At 41.8% G+C, this 24,850-nt stretch overlaps 2 protein-coding genes across 2 annotated transcripts; both read left to right on the forward strand.

Moving 5' to 3' along the window:
* Positions 1 to 646: 646 nt before the first annotated feature.
* On the forward strand, positions 647 to 7,238 carry mettl2a (methyltransferase 2A, methylcytidine). Its single transcript, XM_086060232.1, has 9 exons — positions 647 to 831; positions 959 to 1,047; positions 3,482 to 3,738; positions 5,119 to 5,168; positions 5,463 to 5,523; positions 5,587 to 5,726; positions 5,938 to 6,044; positions 6,756 to 6,821; positions 6,915 to 7,238. The coding sequence occupies exons 1-9, from the start codon at positions 647 to 649 to the stop codon at positions 7,073 to 7,075; spliced, it is 1,116 nt and encodes a 371-aa protein (XP_085916358.1). The 3' UTR covers positions 7,076 to 7,238.
* A 1,817-nt stretch (positions 7,239 to 9,055) lies between these two features.
* On the forward strand, positions 9,056 to 24,085 carry tlk2 (tousled-like kinase 2). The gene is made up of 20 exons (XM_086060220.1): positions 9,056 to 9,156; positions 10,184 to 10,261; positions 10,351 to 10,420; positions 11,699 to 11,742; positions 11,845 to 11,943; positions 12,908 to 13,009; positions 13,080 to 13,172; positions 13,263 to 13,373; positions 13,467 to 13,603; positions 13,795 to 13,947; positions 14,038 to 14,104; positions 14,189 to 14,286; positions 14,374 to 14,455; positions 17,900 to 17,991; positions 18,074 to 18,163; positions 18,249 to 18,418; positions 20,041 to 20,179; positions 20,264 to 20,375; positions 22,888 to 22,995; positions 23,069 to 24,085. Exons 1-20 carry the CDS (start codon positions 9,076 to 9,078, stop codon positions 23,240 to 23,242), a joined length of 2,100 nt encoding a protein of 699 aa, XP_085916346.1. The 5' UTR covers positions 9,056 to 9,075; the 3' UTR covers positions 23,243 to 24,085.
* The last annotated feature ends 765 nt before the right edge of the window (positions 24,086 to 24,850 follow it).

A 24,850-nucleotide genomic window follows, 5' to 3' on the forward strand; every position in this document is an offset into this window, starting at 1 on the left:
AAATTTGTCGCACCTCAGAGAAGAGTGTTGTTAACAACCCTGACAAATTTGAATGATAATTTAGTTCATTAAAAGAAACTTCACAATAATGAAACATACACCCACTGTCTGATAACAATTTATGTCAACTAAGGTGCTCGAGTTTCTAGTGAGGGATATTTTTCTGCGGGGGGTTGGGGGGGTTATTTTCCAACATGAATAATTAATTTGGAAACAAATCTCTGAGTAGCCCGAGTAACCCACTTGTGGGAAATGTCTCCCTCTAGTGAATACAAATTGCAAACTTCTGTCTAATCGTCTGTACAAGTCGTGATGAAAAATAAATTACTACTACACAAAACAAACGCCCCCCAACCCCCGGGGAAATAAGCGGAAATCCATTGCAGATGAGATAAAAGATGCCATGGTTTTTTTTTTAGATTTAAAGAAGACGTTGTGGCGTTTTTGTTTGAGGCATTTAAGTGAGTCAAGCTAAGCCATCAGGAGCTCATTTCAACAGTAATAAGCCAGCACATCAGGTATTACTATAATAATAATGTAGAAACAAGTGAAAAATCACCAAGAGACTTTGTTTTAGTTTTTGCTAATTGGAAATTGTAGTAAATTTCCGAAAAAAATATTATTTCCGATTTCCGATAGTCATTGAATGTCTCCAGCAGCCACATCCGGTGTGTTTTTTCCCTCCAACATGGCGGCGCCCTGCACGGTGGCAGACGGTGTCTGCGGATCAAGTCACATTCTGTCACAGTCGTCTGTCCCCGAAGAGAAGCGACCTCAGTTCGGTACTCGTTTTCTTACTGACCCCCGGCAGGTTTTCCAGCACAACGCATGGTGGGTGAATTGTACCCGGAATGGGCTTAATTTGACGTTCGTATTTTGTGAGACCCAATAACCACTTGCCTCGGAAACTACTGTAAAGTAATATAATGCGATTTAAAGACCGTTAATGTGTCAACAGGGACAACGTGGAGTGGACTGAGGAGCAAGAAGCCGCTGCAAAGAGGAAAGTACAAGAAAATAATCAGCCGCTGCCTCCAGAGAAACAAGGTTTACATTTGAATTTCAACCACCAGATAATGGATGAATGGATGTTCAGTTGACGTATTGACCACTTTTTTTTAAACTATTAATTTTATCAACATTTTTGACCCACCTCTCGGTATGATGTTATTTAACTTAAGCCAGTGGTTATTTTGCCGTGACTGGCAACTCTCCTGGCTAGCGTTATTTTGCCGTGAACGGATCTAATTGGTCAATCGCGTGATATATTCTTGGCCTGGCACGAATCGGCTAATATACCGTGACTACAGTAGGTTGGTTGTGAATAGGTTATTTTAGCATGATGTGTGGACTGCTGGGAATGGGTTATTTTGCCGTGAGTCATGCAGTGTGTGGTTGCTTCCTCGCTTCACTACCTTCTGTCTCATTTCATAGTTTTAATTTTGTTTTGCCACCGAAAAGTAGGCTATTATCGGCAATACCAGTCTAAACCTAACCATAACCCTCAGAGGAGGGATAGCAGACAGTAGTACACACTTTGTGTCTTTTTAACTGCAGTAATCTTGTCTTCTACTTCTTTAAATGTGAAAACCTCATCAACGCAAATTTAACACCAGTGTTAACAGTAAAATGTGACAAATATGGCATAATTCTCACGCGATTCACAGTAAAATAACTGTTCCATGAAACAAAACGGCGAGTTTGCAACTGCCGACTAGGTGTAAGAAATTGTATACATAGTAATAACTAACTAACTAAATAATTAAATAAAATAAATAAATACATGTACAAAATAGTAAAAGTAAGAAAATTCGAGATGCGAAGCGGTATTTGTACCCGTGACACAGCGCCTTCGAGGCAAGCGCTCTTCGGCACGAGCTCAAACACATTCACCGCCGCAGTTTGTACTTGCAGATCTTGCGCGATTCACGGCAAAATAACCCTAGGTGGCGAGTTGCCAATCATGGCAAAATATTAGCATCAAGAAGAAGATTGAAAATGGTTGTCGTTAGTAGTGGTTGCACGGCTTCAAAATTGTTTTAAGTCGACACTCACTGTAATTAAAGTCGAGTCGACGACGATTAATCGCTGATGATTTATTCAGCACAGTACCATCATTTCAAATTTTCACATGCCTTGCAATAATCTATATTTGCTGACAATGATCCGTTTTACAGTTTATACATACAATTTAGCAGCATTGAAAATGGATGGATGTTATTGTGTTCAATGTTTTGCCTACATTGTGCAGAGTTTTGGATGACTCTTAGTTTTTGCAGGTGTACCTGACGAACATTGATGCTAGAAATGCGTTACTCAAATACCCAGTTTTCACAGTAAGGACTAATCCACGTATAACTCCTTTTGGAAAGGTAATCTGACTGCAGTTATTTTGCCAAGTCACAATTCGTTACTACATGTATTTTCTTGCCGATACTTACCATTTACTGGCAAGTGGTAGTGCCGTTGGCTGCCTCGTGAGTGCAGCAGTAAGATTTGACAACACGTGAATAGGGATCACAATATTTTTTCAGTGACAATCTTCCCTCGCGCGTGTACATCAAACAAAACTACTGGTAATAATTAACAAATAATAAAATACAGGAGGAGACCCTGTTCCCAGACAAAGACACGTAGTGAACAACTGTACATGATAGAATAAATAAGAAAGAGGAAATGTAGTGTTTGTTCAGGAACACTTGACTCATTTAGCCATTTTCATCAGTAAAAATTTAATATCTTGTCCAGAATTATTTTGATAACTGCATTATTTTTCATATACAATTAATACCTTTAAAAACACACTTTTCCACTTGCTGTCGACTGAAGATGATTTCACCTGTGCTGAGGAAATAGATCACGGCCGATCACGGCCGATCACGGCCGATCACGGCCGATCACGGCCGATCACGGCCGATCACGGCCGATCACGGCCGATCACGGCCGATCACGGCCGATCACGGCCGATCACGGCTCACCTGATTTCTGGGTTTGGTCAGCAAACTGAGCCATGATTGGTCATTAGTACTCGTTACCTGTTTCCTCAGCACATGCAGGTGATGTCATCTTCAATGGACAGCAAGTAGCAAAATTAGTTTTGAAATGTATTAATTGTTCATGAAAAATAATGAAGTTATCACATTAATTATAGACAACATTGTATATTCTTACTGTTGAAAATGGCTCAATGAGTCAAGTATCCCTTTAAGTGAAATTCACAAAGACTCGTTTTTTTTCAAATAAAAAGTTTGTTTTTAATGTTGTCTTTATTTTATTCTTAATTGATAAAGAAACTTTTCTTAAATGTTGAATGTAACTAATAAAGGAACTTGTAATCTAACCCAGTTACTTTTAAAATCAAGTAATCAATAAAGTAACTAAGTTACTTTTTCAAGATATCCGTGGCAACACTGCTGATGAAGTGTCTCAAATAGGCTGTTGTCATAACCCCACCACTCACCTAGTCTGCCCCACCCCCTAGAGGACTTTGACAGCCGGGCCAACGAGTACTGGAACGACTTCTACACCATCCACGAGAACCGCTTCTTTAAAGACCGCCACTGGCTCTTCACTGAGTTCCCTGAGTTGGCACCGGCGTGCCTCCATGACCAACGTTCCCATCCCGATGGCTCGGCAAACCATCACAGTCCTCAGTCCAGTTTGGACGCAAGTGGGGATGTCACCCCCTTAAATCCGACTGACTTCCCTGGTTCTTCTGCCACGTATCGTATTCTCGAGGTGAGTTATGTACACATGGCGATGTCTCCATTATCCCTTTTTAAGTCTATTGACCTTTTGCATGTGACGTCACAGCCCTCATGGGAATCTAATCGATTATCTTATAAAATGGTCATATCAGTTGTACAGACAGACAAAGGAGTAAACCAAATGTTGCTTTTTATCGCATACATACTAATGAAGACAAAATACGTCGATTGATAGCAGCAATCAACAGAAAGGACTGCCAGCCTACAAGGTATTCACGGATTTGCAGCGGTAATTTTTTGCGAGGTGAGTAAATAAATGTTGTAATTAGTAGATAAATGTTCATACATTTTACTAGTAAACGTACACTCTAACAAAGATTGTAACAGAGGTGTCGAATTGCGTGTTTCAAATCACATCAACGAGCCAGATAGTTAGCGTCTACTCCAACTGCATAGCTTAGTTTTCAAATGCACCTTCTACAAAACTATTAAGTGCATTTGACTGTTTAATAACGGGGGATTTCGTCTTTGTGCTTGGACTTTTTCACTCTGGAGCCGGAGTCATATTCATGAAATGACTGCATAGCTTACGAGTCATTTGTTCCATGCTAGTAAACATAGTAACATAACATCATCACAGCGTTTCAATATAGAACGGACTGTTTAAAAAGAAGTCAGTTAGCATGATCAACAAGTTTTACCTTTGCATTACGAGGTATATTGTCCACCGGTGTGAGCGTAGCATCTCGTCCCAGAGACTCAGCCAGCGACAAGCTTTTAAATCAGCCCCGGTGTAAGGAGAAGATATTGACTGCATAAGGATATAGGCCGTGCGCTGTGAATTTTGGCAAAGTTGGCGATTTGATTAACTTGGTAAAAACAGCAGGCAAACAGAAGGTAATGGGGCGGTTTGCAAACTAGCGATCTCCAACTTAAGTAAATATCGCGCTCTATGAGTCCCGACTAAATGTGCAACTTCGACTGACAGGCAACCTTTGGTTGAAGTAATAGATTCCATGGCTCTTTGGGCAATAATAATTTTTTATTTGTAAAATAGCAGTCGCTAAGCCACTAAGTTGCTCCGGGTCACGTCCACTTCCATTCAACAATAATTTCCTTCCGCCGTCCGTCATAGGGCAGTCACATGATCACGTGACGTCGGTGCAAATGGTCAATAATTAAAATGGATGGATGAATTTTGTTTTTTCCTAACGCACTTCAAAAGACGTCCTTTTATCCGCTGATTTTTAGTATTTGCAGGCCGGCCTGGTCCCTCCCCTCGTCAATAGCATCCCAGCTGCCACAATGATAAACACTAATTGCTATTTTAACAATGCCATAGAGCTGTATCAGGTGTACCTAATAATGTGGACTGATTGTCGTTAATAGAGGTGATGGTCTGTTTCGACAGGTTGGCTGTGGTGTTGGCAACACGGTTTTTCCCATCCTGAAGACCAACAAGTGAGAGCGGACTACATACAGTGCTACCTTAACTTCCGACTTGAGTTCATTCTGTGACCAAGCCCGTACCCTCAGTTTACTCATAAAGTATTTCTAATCCATTCTTCCCACTGGAATGAACTAAAACGGCCATGTATCTGTTCCAGCCACTAAATTGTTGCAAAAAGGAAATCACTGAATTGTATTAAAAACAATTAAAGACAACGCATAGAAATAGACTGGTTGAAAAAAAGTGTAATTAATGTCTGTTGGGACAAAACAGAAGTCACAGCAACTGTATATTTTTTCCTACAGCAACCCGGGACTTTTTGTGTACTGCTGCGATTTCTCCAGCACTGCTGTGGAGCTTGTCAAGGTGAGAGTGCGTCATTAAAAGGTCATTATCGAGTCAATAACGTCGCTCTCTCTCGGCTTCAAGGCTAACCCGGAGTATGACGCCAGACGCTGCTACGCCTTCGTGCGCGACTTGAGTGACGACGGCGCTGCCTACCCCGTCCCGGATGGAAGCCTTGATGTGGTGGTGCTCATCTTCGTGCTGTCGGCGTTGCATCCCGACAAGTATGTACGCTTTTTAGTTAGGCCAGGGATAAGCAAGATATGGCCACACACGCTCTGTTATTTAATCCGGCGCATGCATTTACATTGTCAATAGTTCTCTCGTATTTGTTGCAATGTAGCCATTTTTTCCCCTTGAAATTAGGTTAAAAAAAACAATGTTTTTGGTCATTTCTTAGGAAATTAATGCATACATGTCGCTTCTTCTTCTCAGGATGCGGGCATCTGTGGGCAGATTGGCACGGTTGCTTAAGCCCGGCGGGGTGATGCTGCTGCGGGACTACGGACGCTACGATATGGCACAGCTGCGCTTTAAGAAAGGTTAGTCCGGCCTGATGCTGCATTACAGGAAACTGGGAAATGTGACATTTTAACTTCAGGTGAAATGGAACAACACTCAAATAGACGTACCCTGACGTCAATATCAACGTAGAAATGAGCTATGTTGTCGCTCTCTAATTTAAAAAGGATGTACAGTATCGACAAAATGAAGAGTTTTTAGAATGTTATTTTGAGTCATACAGTAAACAAAACAATTTGTGGTTTGAGTCATTTCATTAATTTGGTCAAATGAATTCCACTGATTATGATCCCTCAAAGGGAAATTAAAGTACAAATATTTCATGTAGAAGAATTGTTACTTTTACCATTCCGCTACTTGTTAAAGAACAAATTGTGTAAAAAAATAATAATACTGAAACATTGACAAACTGGAGGTTGCAATCAAAGGTTTAGAGAAAAGTCAAATTCAGTTCAACTGTTCATCTCTTAATGCATTTTAAGTTCCTGAAATTTCATCCAAAAGCCAAATATCCCTTACGTTTTTGTAAGTAGTGTAGGCTATAGTACTGCACTTGAGTGACATTTAAAAATGTTGAAAATGTTACTACAAACATTGCCTGTACTGCTATACTGTAAACACAATTGACTGTGCATCAGATACTTTCCTATGGGGAAAATAGACCCCAAAACCCCCCCAATGTAATTAGTGATACATAATAGATAATGGCTTTGCTTTTTGCTTTTTTTTAGGAAGGTGTCTGTCAGATAATTTTTACGTCCGTGGCGATGGAACCAGGGTGTACTTTTTTACACAAGGTAACCCTTTGCAACCTGAGACTTGTCCATTCAGGGGTCACCGCTGCTCTCCATACATTATTATGATTATATTGATGTGTTTCTTGGCTCTAGATGAGCTGCACGACATATTCACTGAGGCAGGGCTGGAGAAGGTGCAGAACCTGGTGGATCGGAGGCTCCAGGTTAACCGTGGAAAGCAGCTTACCATGTACAGGGTGTGGATCCAGTGCAAATACCGGCGGAACACAGAGGAGGAAACCACCTCAATTTGATAGCAAGCCATTGCTGCATTAGCTGCCATCACGTGTCGTTCTTTGTTGTATAAACTCAAGAAAGTGTTTATATTTACCTGTATGTTTTTTTTTAAATCAATATTTTGGAATCTAATTTAATCTTTTGTACATGCAAAATGAATAAAACATGTCGGTAAATGTGTTTTTTCCCCTTTTCTTTCCTCCCAAATCTCTAAATGCATCAGAAAAACATGCGTTATGAGGGGAAAGGCAACTTTCACATTATGTTGCACTGGTAGCGTGCTTTGATTGTATTGTGTGCAGAGCTGCCATTGGTCCGCTCGAGATTTGCAGAAACAGCCGCTAACTACTTGACACAATCTCACGAGACATTTTGAGATTTGGGTGATTATTGTTTACATTGCAAAAAAAAAAAAAAAAAAACGCCATGAGAACCGATCCGGATTCTACTGAAACGCCAACTTTTCTGGAGGGCAAAAATTGAATTCTCTACGAGGAAGGAAGGAAGAAAACGTGCGGGGCCCAACTTTGTTTTGATCGCACTGGACCAGAAAAGCATCCCCGCCACAGGGGGAGGAAAAAAGTAGGGGTTAACTGACGGCAGCTTTAAAGACATAATTTATACCTGCTGGAGAGAGGTGGGGGGAAATAACTCTAGGGTCGCCATTGTGTGAACGAGGAGACGCGATATTGTAACAGTTATGATGCTCGGCGACAGGGACCTGAAGGGGATCCCCGCCTAAGGAGCGCTCAAAGGCGGGTCCGGGATACCCTCAGCTGCCGAGGCCTCCCAAGCGGAGGGGGGATTCCTCCGTCGGAATCCTCTGTCGGAATCCGGCCGTCGTCCTTTCCCCGAGTTTAGCGCGCGACCCTCGCTCACAAGCGTCACGCGAGGCTCGAGGTTGTGGATGCGGCCTACCCCGGGAGGGACTGACGAGCACCGGGGGGAAACAACGGGGACGCCACCCGGGGATTAAGGCAGGCCCTGAGGAGCGACAGAACGCTCGAGTGCAGTGAGTATCTCGCCCGAGGTTGTCGGGTGAAAGATGCTACATTGATTTGAGCGTCGTGGCACCAACATCTTGACAACACTAGAAAGATGCTTCTTTTATGACAGACGAGCTAACGCTAGCCGGCTGCCTCCATCGGGTCTCCATTAAACATTTAAACGGACCTATTCACATATTGGTTTCTTATCACCCCTCTTTGTCACGCCCGTGGGTATGTAACGCTGTCAAATCTCAAGTTTGAATGTCATTTATAATTAGTGTTAGCGTCAGGGGTTGCTATGCTAACGTGGGGGGCTCGTTAGCTCGTTTATGAAGCCGGCTAACTATCATTCCAATCATTCTAATCGTCAACATTACTCTTCCCTAGTCACTTACTGAGTCAATTATCCCCTTACCACCAAACAAAATAGCCCAAGAATAGAACTCTGTGTTTAATGTTGCTTTAATGTATGCAAGCCATAGGTGGTCTTATATGTCAGATAATGGTTATACAGTAAACTCAGATTTTTATCGTCGTTTCAGTGTTGATTTTTTTAAATGGCAAAAATAGTCATATATATATATATATATATATATATATATATATATATATATATATATATATATATATATATATCAAATTCTGTACATTATTATGCCAGCTGTCCTCCAGCTGTGTGACCTTTTGATAGGTAGCTCCAGCTGCATGTAAGTTGGGCCTCTAATTTTAATGTCAGGCAGTTATCACATGATGATGCCATCCATCTTTTTTTAAAATTCCATAGGCAGCGATCCTACACATCGGGCCTCCATTGCTGATACATAGCCTGTATTTTTTAGTGTTTGCACAGAAGACATGGAAAAATTTGGGGGTGAGTCAGATGAAGGATTATTTGGTATCCACAGCTGTGCTGTGACTCATCGCAACCTATGTGTTGTGAAATAATGATCTGTCGCTTGCCGCTTGATCGTACAGGACCCCGGCGACGGCGGCCGCTTCTTCATCTGTGCTCTCTTGTCTCCTCAGCCATGATGGAAGAACTGCACAGCCTGGACCCCCGGCGGCAGGAGCTGCTGGAGGCTCGCTTCACCGGGGTCGGCGTGGCTAAGGTCGGTGGAGGCCTCTGCTTGCTCCTTCGGATTTTTGCCATGACATACCTTTTCTCAGTGGCGTTCCTTTGTGTAGAGCGCCTTGTATAAGTGTGTTTTTTTGGCTGGCGTGATATGACATCTACCCCCTTGCTCATGATGTAGTGCCTGCATATACAAGTGGCGGTGCCTGCCAAGAAGGCTACAGACGGGATGGGAGTTCAAAGGGGGGAGGGGAGTAGGGATGAAGGCCGAGGAGGAATGCTGAAATAGTTCTTCACCAGGTGCGAGTGAGGTGGTGTGGCGGTGTTGTCGCCAGTCTTTGCGGAAGGTGAACTTGGAACAGTTTCGGGAAGGAGACTCTGTGCCAGCAGCGGGCCACGTGCCAACCATAGGCAGAGATTGAGCCCGGAGCATGGCATGGCTGCTGGCGCTGCAGAGAAAATGGCGGCCTGCTGCCACCCTGCTTGATGAGAGGTGCTGTATGTGTTAAGGAGGCGTCAACTAAGCAAAGAAATATACATTTTGGTGTTTTTTCACAAAAGTCTGATGTCACAAATCATCTTTATTGTACTTGATCTTGTTCACTCGTTGGGTCATGAAAGATGCATTTGAAGTTTTGCGAGAATAAGAAAAAGTTAATAAGACGCTGAGCACCTTTTTCTGTCGCAAGAAGTCTGATGAAATGCACAGTTATTCCCAGCAAAAATGGATGACAGTTAATTTTTGTAAAAGGTGACAGTGGAATACATCCTCGGCAGCATGCTTAATGTTGAGGGAGCCATTTTAGGGAGGGTTCAGTGAGAGAGCGCTCGTGTGCTCTGAATGACAAAGTCGCTCTCCCCCAACATCCTGCGCCTGCGGAATTCTGATGTGATTTGTTTGAGTGACAAGACGGGGAAGAGCAGAGGCATCACACGGTCGCCCATAGCAACAAGGCAGCCTCAGCTTTTTACTCTCCGCCAGTTTTTGCTCACATCATCCAGTCCACAATGCATTACATTCAAATGAACCCAAGCCAGAGTGATAAAATGGCTTCTCTTTCCAGGGCTCGGGCCAGAGTCAGAATGAGTCGTCCAACCAGAGTCTGTGCAGCGTTGGTTCGCTCAGCGACAAAGAGCTTGAGGTTAGTAAGTTGTTCCTTTTCTTGGTATGCGCACACTGTATATGCACTGAATGCATGACTAAAATGAACTCACTTCTCTCCCTCCCCAGACACCAGAAAAAAAGGCAAATGACCAGAGGGTCCGAAAACGGAAAGCGGACCACTTTGATGGCAGCACAGGTGAGATGGTGCCTTGCATCACACAGACAGTAAAACGTAAAATTTAATTAAAGAGGAACATTTTTTAGGGGGCAGCACACCCTAAAACCGAACTCATGACAGCATTTAGTCATTGCCAGGTAAGAGTCTTATCAGCAGTCAGCACTTGGCAATAATTGACCACTTTTCCCAAATTGCTCTAAATGTGCCTCATTATGAGTGTTGTCTCCTCTGCATTTGCTTGCCTTCTGGTCAACCCCACCGATTTTCAGTTGGATTTAGTTCTGGGCTCTCATTTTGTAACTGGCATTATGCTGAAAGGTCTATAGTTTTCAAGACTAGTGTTTCACAACATTTACTAAGGCCCAAGTGACATATTTTGCATTATAAAAATGTAATATGGCGCATCATTAAAAAAAAAATTCACAAAGACAATGGGACCTTGGTCCATGATGTTGAGCTGGGAGCCTCACAGGAGCCACCAGATGACCCACCAACTGAGGGTTCCCCCAAGTTGCGGCACGTGCCAGCCCCACCAGCTCAAACCTATTGGATGCTGCTGGAACTGACAAACTTTCCAAAGCTTTTTTTCTTAAATGGCACAATCATTTGCACTTTTTTTCCCCTTGGGTACCATACTGAGGGCGAATGGAATTAGTTCTAAAAGCGTAATGCGCGGCAGTGTGGGAACATTTTAGCTCTAAGTGAGATGAAAACGGCCCGAGTCCACTATCCCTGAACCAGTATGTCACATTTGTATAAAGAATGTCGACACACAAAAAAATCCTCAAATGTCCATTTAAAACAAACATCCAGCCCAATTTCTTCAGCTGAGAACAAAAAATATGGGGCGACATGGAGGGCCGGCCGTTTCCTGACAGCTTTTATCATATACTGTAACACCTCTCAGATGGCAAGAATATTGAACTTTGGCATTGAAATGTAGCTAAGAAATAAAAATGTACTTGAATTATGCTTCCATTATTGGACTGCCATAAAAAAACAGTTTCTGCAAAAATATATAATCAAAAAAAAATTTGTTATTTACCTCAGAAAACTGGTGCACTTATGAGTTAAGGTTCCACTGTACACTGTATTAAGGATGACCTCGCCTCAATTTATTCACATATGTACTTACTCAGTGTGAAATCGGGGTATGTTTAGTTGAACACAATGCTGATATGGTATTCTTGCAGAAATTGAAGCAAGACACAAGAAGAAACAACAGGAAGGGTTTTTGGGGCTAACATTGCTGCACGTTTAACTAACTCTTCCAACTCCCTGCATCTTCTTCCTCAGGCAAAACAGGAACAAGGGGACATAAAATTAGCGATTATTTTGAGGTGAGTGTCAAAAACCTCTCCCTGGGTTTTGCCCAGTTTCATCCCTTTCCAGCTCAACCGCTTTCCTGTCTCTCTTCTTACCTTTTCCTTCTCGCTGTCAAGTTTGCGGGAGGTAGCGGTCCCGGTGCCAGCCCTGCCAGGGGGAACCCGCCAGTGGTCCGCTCTTCCCCGCAGCACTCCCTCTCCAACCCTCCGGTCACGGTGAGCGTCTGTGCACTCTTTAATGCTTTTCTTTCTCACCTGCCGTTTCTATTCTTCCACACTTGTTATCAACTCTCACAGGGTTCCATTGGCATTTTCCACAATTGCATGGTTGTAGATAAAAAAAAAAAAATCTCCCGCTTGTGAGCTTCTGGGATTCATTTCAACATTTCAACCCTTCAACTAAAATAAACATGAGAACTTCTGGGATGCAGGTTGATCCTTTGAACAACTTTGCAATGGCAAATAATGGAAATAACCAGGTCAAATTGTAGAGCAAAAGCAGGGGTACCGTAGGCAAACGATGGTCTGTGTGCAACATAAGGCCCACTCTTAAATCCGACCCACCCAGCACTTCATTACTAGGATATTTGTTGGTTAAATTTTGCCCAAAATTTCCCCCTAAAACTGGTTAATTAATATGCATTTCTTTTTCCATTATTTATCTCATTAAATAGTTAATTGATGCTTTGTGAAATAGAAATACAAAAAATATAAAATAATTAAATAAAAATAATAAAAGTTAATAATTTATGTGTGCATTATTTTATTTATTAGTTTTCAATTTTTAATTAAACTAACTGTGAATGTTACATTTACCCCAACAAATATTTGTTTATTAAAGTATATTTTTACTTGAAACATTTTTATTTGAGCTCATCTATAAATGACCTGGACCATCCGCCAGTATTAAAACTCAGATGTTGCTTAGCCCTGTTAGAGAACATGTTTTTTTCCACAGGTAATAAGTAAAATAGGTCAAAATGTCACCTCCTACTTGGTGCACTTTTTAAAGTAATATTTCAACATTCTAAACTAGTGTAAAAATAAGTCGACACACTTTTGATCATAAAATTATAGTCCTCAGTGTGTATGTTGATGCCTGAGTCTCACTGCTCGAATAAGTGCTTCCCCCAAAAAAAGCCTAATAAAGAGTGTCCCCCCCCACAACCCTTTTTGCCAGGTGCAGCAGGGAAGCCCGTCGTCAGTGGGCTCAGCCAACACAGAGCACTCGTCGTGCTCTCTAAAACCTGTCGCCCTTTACCTACTCCACAAAGCCACACAGGTGCTTCCAAATATCCTCACATTAGTTGAATTTCTACTACCTATTAACCATTTCCCCCCCCCCTCTGTAGTCTGATCTTACCATAGAGCGGCTAATCGCAATGGAGAACAACAAGAACTCCGACCTGGAGAAGAAGGAGGGACGCATAGACGATTTGCTGCGGGTACAAATAATTTCATCGCACCCCCTGCCACTGAAGATGCCTCGAACTTTTTCTTTTAACGCTCATCTTGCGCTTGCCCGTGTGCTGCAGGCTAACTGCGACCTGCGGAGACAAATCGACGAGCAGCAGAGGATGCTTGAGCGATATAAGGAGCGCTTAAACAAGTGCGTGACCATGTCTAAGAAGCTGCTTATTGAAAAAGTACGTACCTGCTTATCTGAACCACTCACTTTCCCCGACGGCTTCCCACGGGGGACTTGCGGTTGATCGATTGGTGTTTGTCCCCTGCCGCAGTCCAAACAAGAGAAGATGGCATGCCGCGACAAAAGCATGCAGGACCGGCTTCGGCTAGGCCACTTCACCACGGTCCGACACGGAGCGTCTTTCACCGAGCAGTGGACGGACGGCTACGCCTTCCAGAACCTCATCAAGTAAATGGCACCTTGCAAACCACATTTAGATCATGTGTGAGGAGAATATGATTAAGGGATGGCCAGCTCCGTGTTTGCCAAGATGCACAAATGAGCTGAATGGAAAATGCACCCATGCCAAGGCACGAATAGACAATCCCCTTTCTCACAATATGTCCCTTTAACAGTCTGTGTCCGGCTTCCCTTCCCAGGCAACAGGAGCGCATCAACTCTCAGCGAGAAGACATCGAAAGGCAACGTAAGCTGCTGGCCAAACGCAAGCCGCCCTCCATGGCGCAGACGCCGCCGCCCAACCTGGAACAGAACAAACGCAAGAGCAAAGCTAACGGCACAGAGAGTGAAGCGTATGGAAACGCACTTGACTTTTTTCTTTAAATGGAGTGTCAGCCATCTTTTATTTTTGTAACTTTTTCTGTCTCACTTTCTTGTTGTAGGTTATCACAGGCCGAGTACCACGAGCAAGAGGAAATCTTCAAGTTGAGATTGGGCCATCTAAAGAAGGTAATGTTGGCTTGTGTTACCATCCTCGTAAACAAAGCTGGCATGGGCGAGGGCACACAAACACATCTTTGTCATCTTTTGTAGGAGGAGGCCGAGATCCAGGCGGAGCTGGAGCGGTTGGAGCGAGTCCGAAACCTGCACATTCGCGAGCTAAAAAGAATCCACAACGAGGATAACTCCCAGTAGGATTCCTCCCCGTGATGTCCTTTTTTAAATCTGTATCAGCCTCGTTTGTTGCTGGGATACTCACCTTCCTCTCCTGCTTGCAGATTCAAAGATCACCCGACGCTAAACGACCGATACCTGCTTCTCTATTTACTCGGACGCGGGGGGTTCAGCGAAGTTTACAAGGTGAGAGACAACTTCATTATAAGATAAGATGATGAGTTTGTACTTGAGGCTGTTTTTGATCAGACAGTTATAAAACTTGTATTAAACAGGTAATGTTTTACATTCTTAACTGTCGTGTTTAATTAAACATGAAGCAAACTACATTGTTATCAAGCACTGCTTTCTTGTATGTTCTGAATACAAATTTAGGTTGAAAATGTGCCTCACATGACACATTTTTAACATTCTCAACTGTCTTGCAAGTTTAGAAAGGAGTTAAAGGAACCCATGACTCATTGTTCCTTTTCCTTCATTCTGAGGCAGTGTGTATGAACATTAAAAGTATACATATCAATGGCATCTGATTCCCTGAAAATAGGTTTAAGTTGACCAAGTATCAAAATAATGATTAAAAAAAATTCCCAATTTCGTTCCAATGTTTTCAGACCACCATTAGTACGTGTGCACATACATGTACTCATAAATTTGGGGGACAACCAGTCACAGTTTTCGTAAATATGGCGCTGAAATAGACAGAGTGTACACCGCTGTACAGTGCATAGCTGTTGTTGTGTGTCACTTCAGCAATTAATGTCTTTTTTTTTCTTTCTTTCTTGAAAAAAGAATATGGACCCTGATATGGTTGGAAGTCCCATCTAAATTATGGCAATATTTGACAACGCCATATGGCATTTTTATAGCACAATAGACCAGGAAGCAAGTTAAAAATTTAGTGCTGTGTTTATGTATGCAATACATCACAGCAATGACGTGGACTGGCCAAAAATGCCCAATATGGCAGTATACAGGGTACGTCTTTTTTTTAATTTTTTTTATACTTAATCGGCTTAAACCTTTTTTCAGGGAATCAGATGCCATTGATATGTGCACTTTTAATGTTTATACGCACTCCTCATAGAATGAAGGGAAAGTTGAATCGCGTGTTCCTTTGAGAAGTTAACCCAAACATTTTCTTTACAATATTATGCTCTATGCAGCCCCACTAACTCTAAACACGGCATTCTGATTAATATTGCAATTGTGGAGTTTCAGCAGTAAAATCCACTCGTTTTTCTTTTATCCATCTCGTGGAGGCCATTTTACCACTTGCTGTCGACTGAAAATTACATCACAGTTGCTCAGGTAACGACCAATCACAGCTCACCTGTTTTCTGTTTGGTCATGTGACATTCGCAAGCTGAGCCTAGATTGGTTGTTACCTGAGCAACTGTGATGTCATTTCCTCTCAATATAGTCCCACTCTTCTCTTTTGTTAGTTCTCTCTCTCTCTCTCTCTCTCTCTCTCTCTCTCTCTCTCTCTCTCTCTCTCTCTCTCTCTCTCTCTCTCTCTCACTCTCTCGCCCTAACAAGCCGCTTTTTCAGGTTTAGTGATAAATTATCATGTATTGTAGCTGTATGTGCATTAGGGCTGGGTTTAAAATATCACTATATCGAATTGATATTCCTTTTCATAGCCCAATATCGATTCATAAAACCATGTATCGATACTTTTAATACGGCTTTTTCCGGTAAATTAATGTGCAAGCAAGCACGTACTTGTTCAAAACCTCGTGTGAGTGTTGTTCAAATGTGCCCTTCTGTTATTCAGAGTACCCCAAAAGGAGCCCAGTACTCACAAAGAAAGGAAACAGCTCAAGCATGAGCTGCTCCGAGCTGCTGACTGCTATATAACTTTAAAAATGGACTGCGTTTTAATGCAAGCGGATCGCATCGCGGCTCTCCCTCTCGAAAAATACACATATGCAAACACTGTTTAGACAGATGCACTATGGAAAAGGTTTTCTTTTTGCAGTAGTTTTAAATGGCTTACCTTAACTAAAATTCTGCGCCACATTGGAGCCAAAGGTAGAATCCTGATCGTTTACTGCGCATCTTGCTGCTCTAAATAGTAAATAAGTCATACTACACTATAACTTACACAAAACTACGGACTACTTTTTCGACTTCCATTTGATGGCTGTCTAAATACTTTGGGTTCATTAGCGCCCACTTCTTTAGCATAGATACCTATGGCTATGAAGAAGGCCACTGGCGGTAATGCATTAATTGCTTCTTTCTTATTGCGGTTGGCAGGTGCTTTTGGTGCAATTACTGCCACATTATTAAACGGAGTGCCTGCATGTGGAAGTAATTAAACTGTACATTAAATGATAGAAAAAGCGAAAGACTGAACACAAATACCCCTCAAAAGAAGTAAGGTAAGAAATTGGAAATAAAAACACAAAACGTGGATGCATAATTAGGACTGTGTCTCTTATGTCAATTTGTTTTTATTTATTTATTAACCTCTGGAACCTTAGCATAAAAACCGTCACAGGAATGTGAATGTCGGGATTTGCCAAAGTGTTTTTGCCACTTTATTTGCATAGCGATCTTGTAATTGATTTCAATTATTATTGATTCTTTTGATCAGGTCATGTTCAATAAAATATACATGATTAATGTAACTGCATTGTATTCAATTATAAATGTAAATATTAATATTTTTACTAATGCTCCAAGTAAGAGAAAGAAGTTTCTACTATTTGCAACATTGGTACTTCTGAGAATGTCTTCCAAATAAAAGTAAAATTGGTACTGCATGAAATCCTTAACTGAATTGAAAAACAATGTGAATCGTGAATCAAATCGGGCCCTTCTGAATCGAATCGAATCGAATCGATTTTGGAACTCTGAATCGATGCCCAGCCCTAATGTGCATCCTCAAAAGCTGGTCGTTTTAATGTCACGGGGCTGCCATACATCAAAATGCTCAATGTACTGGTGAGAGACGTCAACTGCCATGTTTGTTTTTTGTTTTATGAGTGTGTGCGTGCGTGCGTGCGTGAGTGAGAGCTGGCCCAGTCCAACTTACTGAGTTGACACACATTTTACCTGCTTTTTAGGATCTTTGTAAAAAAAAAAATATATATTGCAATTTTAATAAATCACACCAACAGTGCGTGCAACCTTGTTGATGTGAACACACAATTTAGCGCCATCATTTTGGGATATTAGTAAATCAGACCCTCCATCTTAGCTTGACAATGACAAAGAAATAATAGGAATGAAAGTCTTGTTACAGAGGCACCAACAGTTGTGTAAAAACAAGTTAACCACACTTATAGACGAGTGTCATTATTGTATTGCAGTGCAATTGCATAAATAGAAAAATTCCACCATTAATGTCACAGATGAGATGGAGTCTATCCCAGCTGACGAAAGACTGGTTAAACCCTGGCCTGGTTGCCAATCGCAAGACACATATATATAGTTAACAATTTAGTCTTCAATTAATTAATGAACTTGAATTAAACTGAGTGTTTGTGCTGACTGCTGATGCCTCATGCAAATCCTGAAGTTTTTTTTTTCTGACTAAAGGTTCCACTGTAAGAACTGTTGTTAGAATTCCTCCTTGTTGGAAGTCTAAATGAGGACCTCTCCTAACTAAACTTCATCTTTCAGGCCTTTGATTTAACAGAGCAAAGGTACGTGGCGGTCAAAATCCACCAGCTCAACAAAAACTGGAGGGATGAGAAAAAGGAAAACTACCACAAGTGAGAGACGAGCATCCCACCACTGATTCCACAAGCAACATGCCTTCTATGTATCAAGTAACCCATCTTGTATGTGTTTCAGACACGCATGCAGAGAATACAGAATCCACAAAGAGCTGGACCACCCGCGTATAGTTAAACTCTACGACTACTTCTCTCTCGACACAGACTCGTAAGTCATTTGTTTTGCTTCCAAAGATACAATTGTTCATTTTAAGGACATTTCTCTTCATTCGGCCCCTGTTATTTGCTCACAGGTTTTGCACAGTCCTAGAGTACTGCGAGGGCAATGACCTGGACTTCTACTTGAAACAGCACAAGCTGATGTCCGAGAAGGAGGGTCGCTCCATCATCATGCAGATTGTCAACGCCCTCAAGTACCTCAACGAGATCCGGCCGCCCATCATCCACTACGACCTTAAACCTGGTGGGCATTACCACATTCTCATCAGTGCCATCAGCGCTGGAGTGTTAGTTGTAGTCCTTTTATTTATTTTCTGGTCAATGGAAGCAGCATCACAAATTCCAGAATTTCCGAGGTGGGGGGTACTGTCTCCTAAATGTCCAGGGAAACAGTGTCAGATTTTAATTGGGAGAGAATTACCCTGCTTTTCAATGTTCTCACATGCCCTTTTATGGCCTTGCACATTATATCCGTTGCATATTCAGAGTATCCTTTTGCTGTTTGATGTCACATTGTGGGCGTGTATTCATCATCAGGTAAAAACAAAAACAGCTGAGTATGAGCCTTAAAACTGTCATTTTCCAAAAGCAACACATTGCTGCCTCACTGTGCACATTGTTCTCCAAATTCAACATTTTAAGCGGGGAGCAAGTATTTGTTGTGAAGTTCTTGCTGGTGAATGTGTTTTCATTACCTGGCTCTACCTGCCTCCCCTGATCACCACAAGTCCCATGTCAATATGCCACCTGCCTAATCAATTCATCTATGCGTTAATAGGTAGTTATTAGGGGTGGGAATCTTTGAATGTCACACGATTCGATTCTGATTTTTGGGTGTGCGATTCGATTCGGAATCGATTTTCGATTCAAAAATTTTTGCTTGCCAATGTTTTTTGCTTCAATTTATAGATTTTCAAGGAATCGTAATGATCTACTCCAGTCTGACTCGCTAATGCTAATTAGTGCTCTACTCGCGGAACTTTTATCTCTCAAAAGAACTGCTCTACACTGAAAAAAAAAACTTGATCGTGACTTTTTCCCTTCTACTCTAATTTGGCTACAACTTAACAGTGTATCACACCGCGTGGAACCACACTGCCCCTAAGTGGCCAAATCGGCTACAACATGAACAGTGCTCCCAATAAAGGCACACATAAATCAAGGGAAGACAGTATAAAATAATTTAAATAAAATCGATTTGGGGGCATTTAGAAATAGATTCTGAATCGTATTAAATGAGAATCGATTTTTTGGGGGGGCACACCCCTAGTAGTTATAATGGTTTATAATTTTACTTAAAGGTGTATGTGATACATTAAAACATTTAGTTGTTTTATTTATTTACACATAATGAAGAGTGAGTACAACATCACTGGAAAGATTTTAAAGCACTGTCGAGTTTGCAACGACATGCACATTGTAACATAACAAGGTTCATGATATTATTTGTGTTGCTTTTGGAGAGAAATATATTTAAGATTTAGGAACAGGTTATGTACGTCTGTTATGGTTAGTTTGGGCAAGTCCTGTAAACACCGCGCTGAGCCATTCCCCTGTAGCAGGGGTACCTGATGATGATAAGGATCATTATCAGGCTTCTACAGTGCTTGCTGGTGAGCTGATTATTGAAATCAGGTGTGTTGGATGAGGGAGACATCTAAAACAGGCAGGACAGCTGCTCTCAAGGACTAGAGTTGCTTGACCTGGTACCATTTTTTTTTTTTAAGTACTGTATTTTCGCCAAATAGAGAAGATGATGCACAAAGAGGCCTTTACCCCTTGTTAAACACCATTGGCTTCCACAAAAGTACTTAATATAAACAAAGTTATTATTATTAGGGTTGACATGTCAAATACTCCATTCAGGTAACATCCTGCTTGTGAACGGCACGGCCTGCGGTGAGATCAAGATCACAGATTTCGGCCTGTCCAAGATCATGGATGATGACAGCTACAACTCTGTAGATGGCATGGAACTCACGTCGCAGGGAGCCGGCACGTACTGGTGAGATGAAAGCTCAAGGACGTGAAAGTGGGCTTGTATTCATTTATTTTTAAAATTCACGTTTCATGCCGTCTTCACTTTCAGGTACCTGCCACCAGAGTGTTTTGTAGTGGGAAAAGAGCCGCCCAAAATCTCCAACAAAGTGGACGTGTGGTCCGTGGGTGTTATTTTCTACCAGTGCTTGTATGGCCGTAAGGTAGGAAACTAAATTCACACATTTTTTGTTTGTTTTCAAATTGACTTTATGATTAGTGCAAATCTACCATATCATGGGCTCAACAATAAAGTATAATGCAATTTTCAAATTGCACACGCTGCAATTTTGAGAGGGGAAAAAATGCTTCATTTCGGTGAATTGTTTATTAGTCCAGATAAGGTCAGTGCTTAAGAAGTGCAGTTCAGATCGTGAATATCACTTTCCTTTTCATGTTTTATGAAAAAACTTTGATGTGATGTTTGTTGCACAGTAATCTGGTTTGAGACTTTGTGACTTATGTTTTCGTCCCACTTGTTTAGTAGAATTTTGTGAAGTTGTCATAGTGAATGCTTTAAAAGACTTGAAATCAAAGAGTTTAGTAAGTTAACAACTCTAGTGTAAGCTATAAGACTGAAACCAAATCAGATAACATATTTATTTCTTGTGTTTATTAAAAAGTACACGAAAAGAGGACTTAGAAAAAAAAAATGTTTCATTACAAAAACATTGAATCACAATTACATTATATTTCCAAATCACTCAGCTCTAACTATATCGCTGGCAAAGCGTTGCAGGTTTGTATTGCAGAATATGCTGTGATTTCCTCTCTTTGAAAGGAAATTGTAGTACTAAAGCATTTCCATTTTGAATCGCTACTGCCACCTGTTGACGAAAAATGAAACTGCACACACCCTTCGTCACATACACAACACACACTTGACGTCACATCCGCAGACAGAGGGTGGGAAATTCGAACCCGAATCCAGTCTGAAAACTATTAGCCAGAGGCTTGCAGGAGTACCCATTGTGAACAGCGAAGGCATATGTGTCAGGATCCGGTCCTCAAGGGCCTGAGTCCTGCATGTTTTCGAGGTTTCTCTACTCCAACACACCTGATTCAAATATCAGGATCATTATCAGGCTCCTGCAGAGCTTGCTGATGAGCTTAAATATGAATCAGCTATGTTGAAGGTGGGAAACCTCTCAAACATGCAGGACTCAGGCCCTCGAGGACCAGACTTTGACACCATTGCGCTAAGGTGTTAATCTGCTAATTAATGGTCATAAATGGTCAAATAAAAAAGCTATTGGCCAAATTGTTACAGAGGAATTCAATACAATCCTGAATAAATTCAAGTAATTAATACTTATCTAGGGATAGACCGATAATCGGCGCCGATATTCAGCATTTTATGAATACCGGTTATTTTGCTCCGATGGTCGCTTTTTTCCTCCGTCTGCTCTGAGTCAGCGGCTGTTGACTCCCTGCAGCATTGGCCCGCCCACAGCACCATCTGATTGGTTGCTCGTGCAGTGCTAACAGCCAATAAGCAGCAATTAGCGGCTATTAGCCCGCGAGCTAACAGCTAGCTCGCGGATTGTGGCTAACCTATTAGCCGTTTTTTAGCGGCTATTTGGGAGTTATCCCAGGGTTAGCGTGTGGGTATACAGTTAGCCCACGAGCTAACAGTTAGCTTGCGAATTAGCAGCTATTTGGGAGTTATTGTGCGGGTGAAGGGTTAGTCCGCGAGCTAACCGTTAGCTCGCAAATTAGCGGCTATTAGCCCGCGAGCTAGCTGGTTAACTCACGGGCTAACCTAATAGCCATTTTTTTAGCGGCTATTAGGGAGTTATCCCGGGGTAAGCGTGTGGGTGAATGGTTAGCCCGCGAGGTAACAGTTAGCCCGCAAATTAGTGGCTATTTGGGAGTCTGCATTATAGTTGGTGCAAAAGCTGATGGCAAACAAAAATACTTTAACATGTTGCAAATCACAAAAGCTTGAAGGCATTTAAGCAGTCAAGTGCTAGAGTTTTTATTATTATTTTATTATTATTATAGACGGTACGGGCCATTAAAACCAGGACAAACAGACTGAGCTTTTATCCAACTGCTATAAGAGCCCTAAATAACCACTCTCTATAATATGTGCAATACACCATGCAATATACAATATGCAATACTTGTCTCGTGTGCACTTTATGTAGATAGTTGTTTTAGTCTGTGTTCTATAATGTGCCTTTTTTAATTCCAATTTTAATTCTGGTTATGATCTTGTTTTAGTTTTTTTCTCTGTCCTTTTTATCTATTTATATCAATTATTTGTATTTATTTATTTATTTTTATCATAGTTTTAAAATACTTTATTTTTGTCTGTGCACTGAATGGTCTGCACTTTACTGTTACGTTGCACTTGTTGTAATGACAATAAACTGAATCTGAATTTAAAAAATCTGACACCAACTTTTTTTCCCTCCCGCAAATGTATATTGGCTTCAAATATCGGTTATCGACTTCCCTGACTACCGATAATCGGTATTGGCCCTGAAAAAAGCATAATGGTCTATCTCTATACTTATCTGTCAGGTCTACACTGTTGCAAGTCTCCCTTATGGACAGTCATGAAAGGCAGCAACTCATGCTGGCTACAGGGTAGATGATTAAATGTAAAAATTTGACGTTTTCTGCTAGCCCAATAATGAGACCACACTTTTCGTTTGTTTTTCCCTGAAGCCTTTCGGCCACAACCAGTCTCAGCAGGACATCCTGCAGGAGAACACGATCCTGAAGGCCACCGACGTGCAGTTCCCGCCCAAACCAGTCGTCACACCGGAAGCCAAGGTAAGGACCCGTTCCTCTCCTAGCTTTTTGCTTTCCTTTTTATCTTCATATTTTGCCGTCCGCTCTCCCGCAGGCGTTTATCCGACGCTGTTTAGTCTACCGGAAGGAGGACCGCATCGACGTGCACCAGCTGTCCAACGACCCCTTCCTCATGCCGCACATCCGCAAGTCTGTGGCCTCCTCGGGCAACTCGGCCATGGCGGTGGCCTCCACGTCCAGCTCCTCCAACAGCAGCGCCTCCAACTGAGACCCCCGCGCCCCCAAACACCCACCCACCTATTCATAGCATCCATCTTGAGGAGAAGACACCTGTCCACTGCTGGTGGTTGGTTTCAAAGCCCAGGAATAAAGGAGGGCTTTGATATTTAGGCGTTTTCTGCTTTGGAAAAAAAAGTATAGAAATGCTTCAGCTTGGCCATAAGGATGAGACTGTTTTGTCCCCTCCCTTGCTCGCAAACCCACGCTTTCAGCCCCCCCTGGTGGACATGTTTTGCATTTGTCAGCACCCCCACACACACAGCATAGAAGTGTGTGTGTGTGTGTGTGTGTGTGTGTGTGTGTGTGTGTGTGTGTGTGTGTGTGTGTGTGTGTGTGTGTGTGTGTGTGTGTGTGTGTGTGTTATGAGAGGAGGCCATCACACACACGCGCCCCCTCAACGTCATCTCCCCGTCAGCCCTGTGACCAAAGCTTTTAACCAGATGGTGGCGCCGTTCCTACCCGGTTCTCTACAGCACTGAGGAAGCCGCCCCTCCCACTCCCCCAAAAAATATCAACACCACCTCCATGGCACCCCATCTTCTTCTTTTACATTTTCCAGAAGAGCAAAACAATTTTTATGGAGAAAACTTTTTTTTCCCCTCTCAAGTTGCCTTTAATTAGAACTCTCATTATTTTTTGTTGACACCACCCACCCTCTACCCCCCCTCGACTCCCCTCACCTCCTACCACAAACACACATATTTATTTAGGTATGTTTGAATTCAATTTTCAACCATTTTAAAATGCAAGGGACATATTGACCTTCTAGTACTTTTTCGGGGGAGAGTTTGGGCCTTAGCAGGACGTTGCATAAACCATTAAAAACTCTTGTTTCAAACATGTGCTGTGAATTTATTAGTTTTATAGTCTCATTTTTATTTATTTTTTAACTGAGTTACATTTATAACTCAGAGGATGCATCTGAAAAGCTATAATTAAAAACTGTATGCCATGAGTTTTAAAGGTCCACCCAGAAGTTGGGTTGCCATGAGTAGGTTAATATCGGAAGTGAGATGTCACTTTCCCGAGAGGACTACTAAAGACCTCTGCCATTGACGGTTAGTAGTTCTGTTTGTCCCCACCTTACTTTTTTCCCCCTATAACATGAGTGAAAACATTTTGATACAAACGCTGTATGTTGGCAGTCAACGCAATGATGTCATGTGACGTCACACCAAGCACCAGTTTGTCAGAAGGCTTAAAAACTAAACAATCACATTTTAAAACAACTACTTAACTGCCTTAAAGTAAGCTAGCTTGATGCTAGCACATAATGGAAACGTGCTAACGAATACCATCTATGTGGTGTTAAAATGCTCTGGATACAACAGGTTATTATCGATACTTTTGACAACCCTAACTCACTCCTCTATGAAAAACGACTAATGTCAGTGCTGCTTTTTCACTTACAGAAGTGAAAAATGTCTGCAGGGTTATTATACTGCCCCTGGCGGCCATACCAGGAGCAGTGAATCATAATGCACAAATTGTTTAATGAATAATATTTATACTGCAATTATACAGTATATACTATACTTATTAGCAGGAAAACATAATATGAGAATAGTGTCTAGTTTTTTTATTATTCTTTTTATTT

This window comes from Leptonotus elevatus, chromosome 1 (genome assembly GCF_054856555.1).
Source record: "Leptonotus elevatus isolate MCC_2025b chromosome 1, RoL_Lele_1.0, whole genome shotgun sequence".
Lineage (NCBI taxonomy): Eukaryota > Metazoa > Chordata > Actinopteri > Syngnathiformes > Syngnathidae > Leptonotus > Leptonotus elevatus.

Bases quoted from the DNA above. Each gene is read 5' to 3' on its own strand.
- mettl2a (XM_086060232.1), top strand. From the start codon at position 647: ATGTCTCCAGCAGCCACATCCGGTGTGTTTTTTCCCTCCAACATGGCG. The intron at 832-958 runs GTGGGTGAATTG...ATGTGTCAACAG, and splicing joins GTTTTCCAGCACAACGCATG to GGACAACGTGGAGTGGACTG. The intron at 5,727-5,937 runs GTATGTACGCTT...TCTTCTTCTCAG, and splicing joins TCGGCGTTGCATCCCGACAA to GATGCGGGCATCTGTGGGCA.
- tlk2 (XM_086060220.1), top strand. From the start codon at position 9,076: ATGATGGAAGAACTGCACAGCCTGGACCCCCGGCGGCAGGAGCTGCTG. The intron at 9,157-10,183 runs GTCGGTGGAGGC...TTCTCTTTCCAG, and splicing joins CCGGGGTCGGCGTGGCTAAG to GGCTCGGGCCAGAGTCAGAA. The intron at 13,374-13,466 runs GTACGTACCTGC...CCCCTGCCGCAG, and splicing joins AGAAGCTGCTTATTGAAAAA to TCCAAACAAGAGAAGATGGC.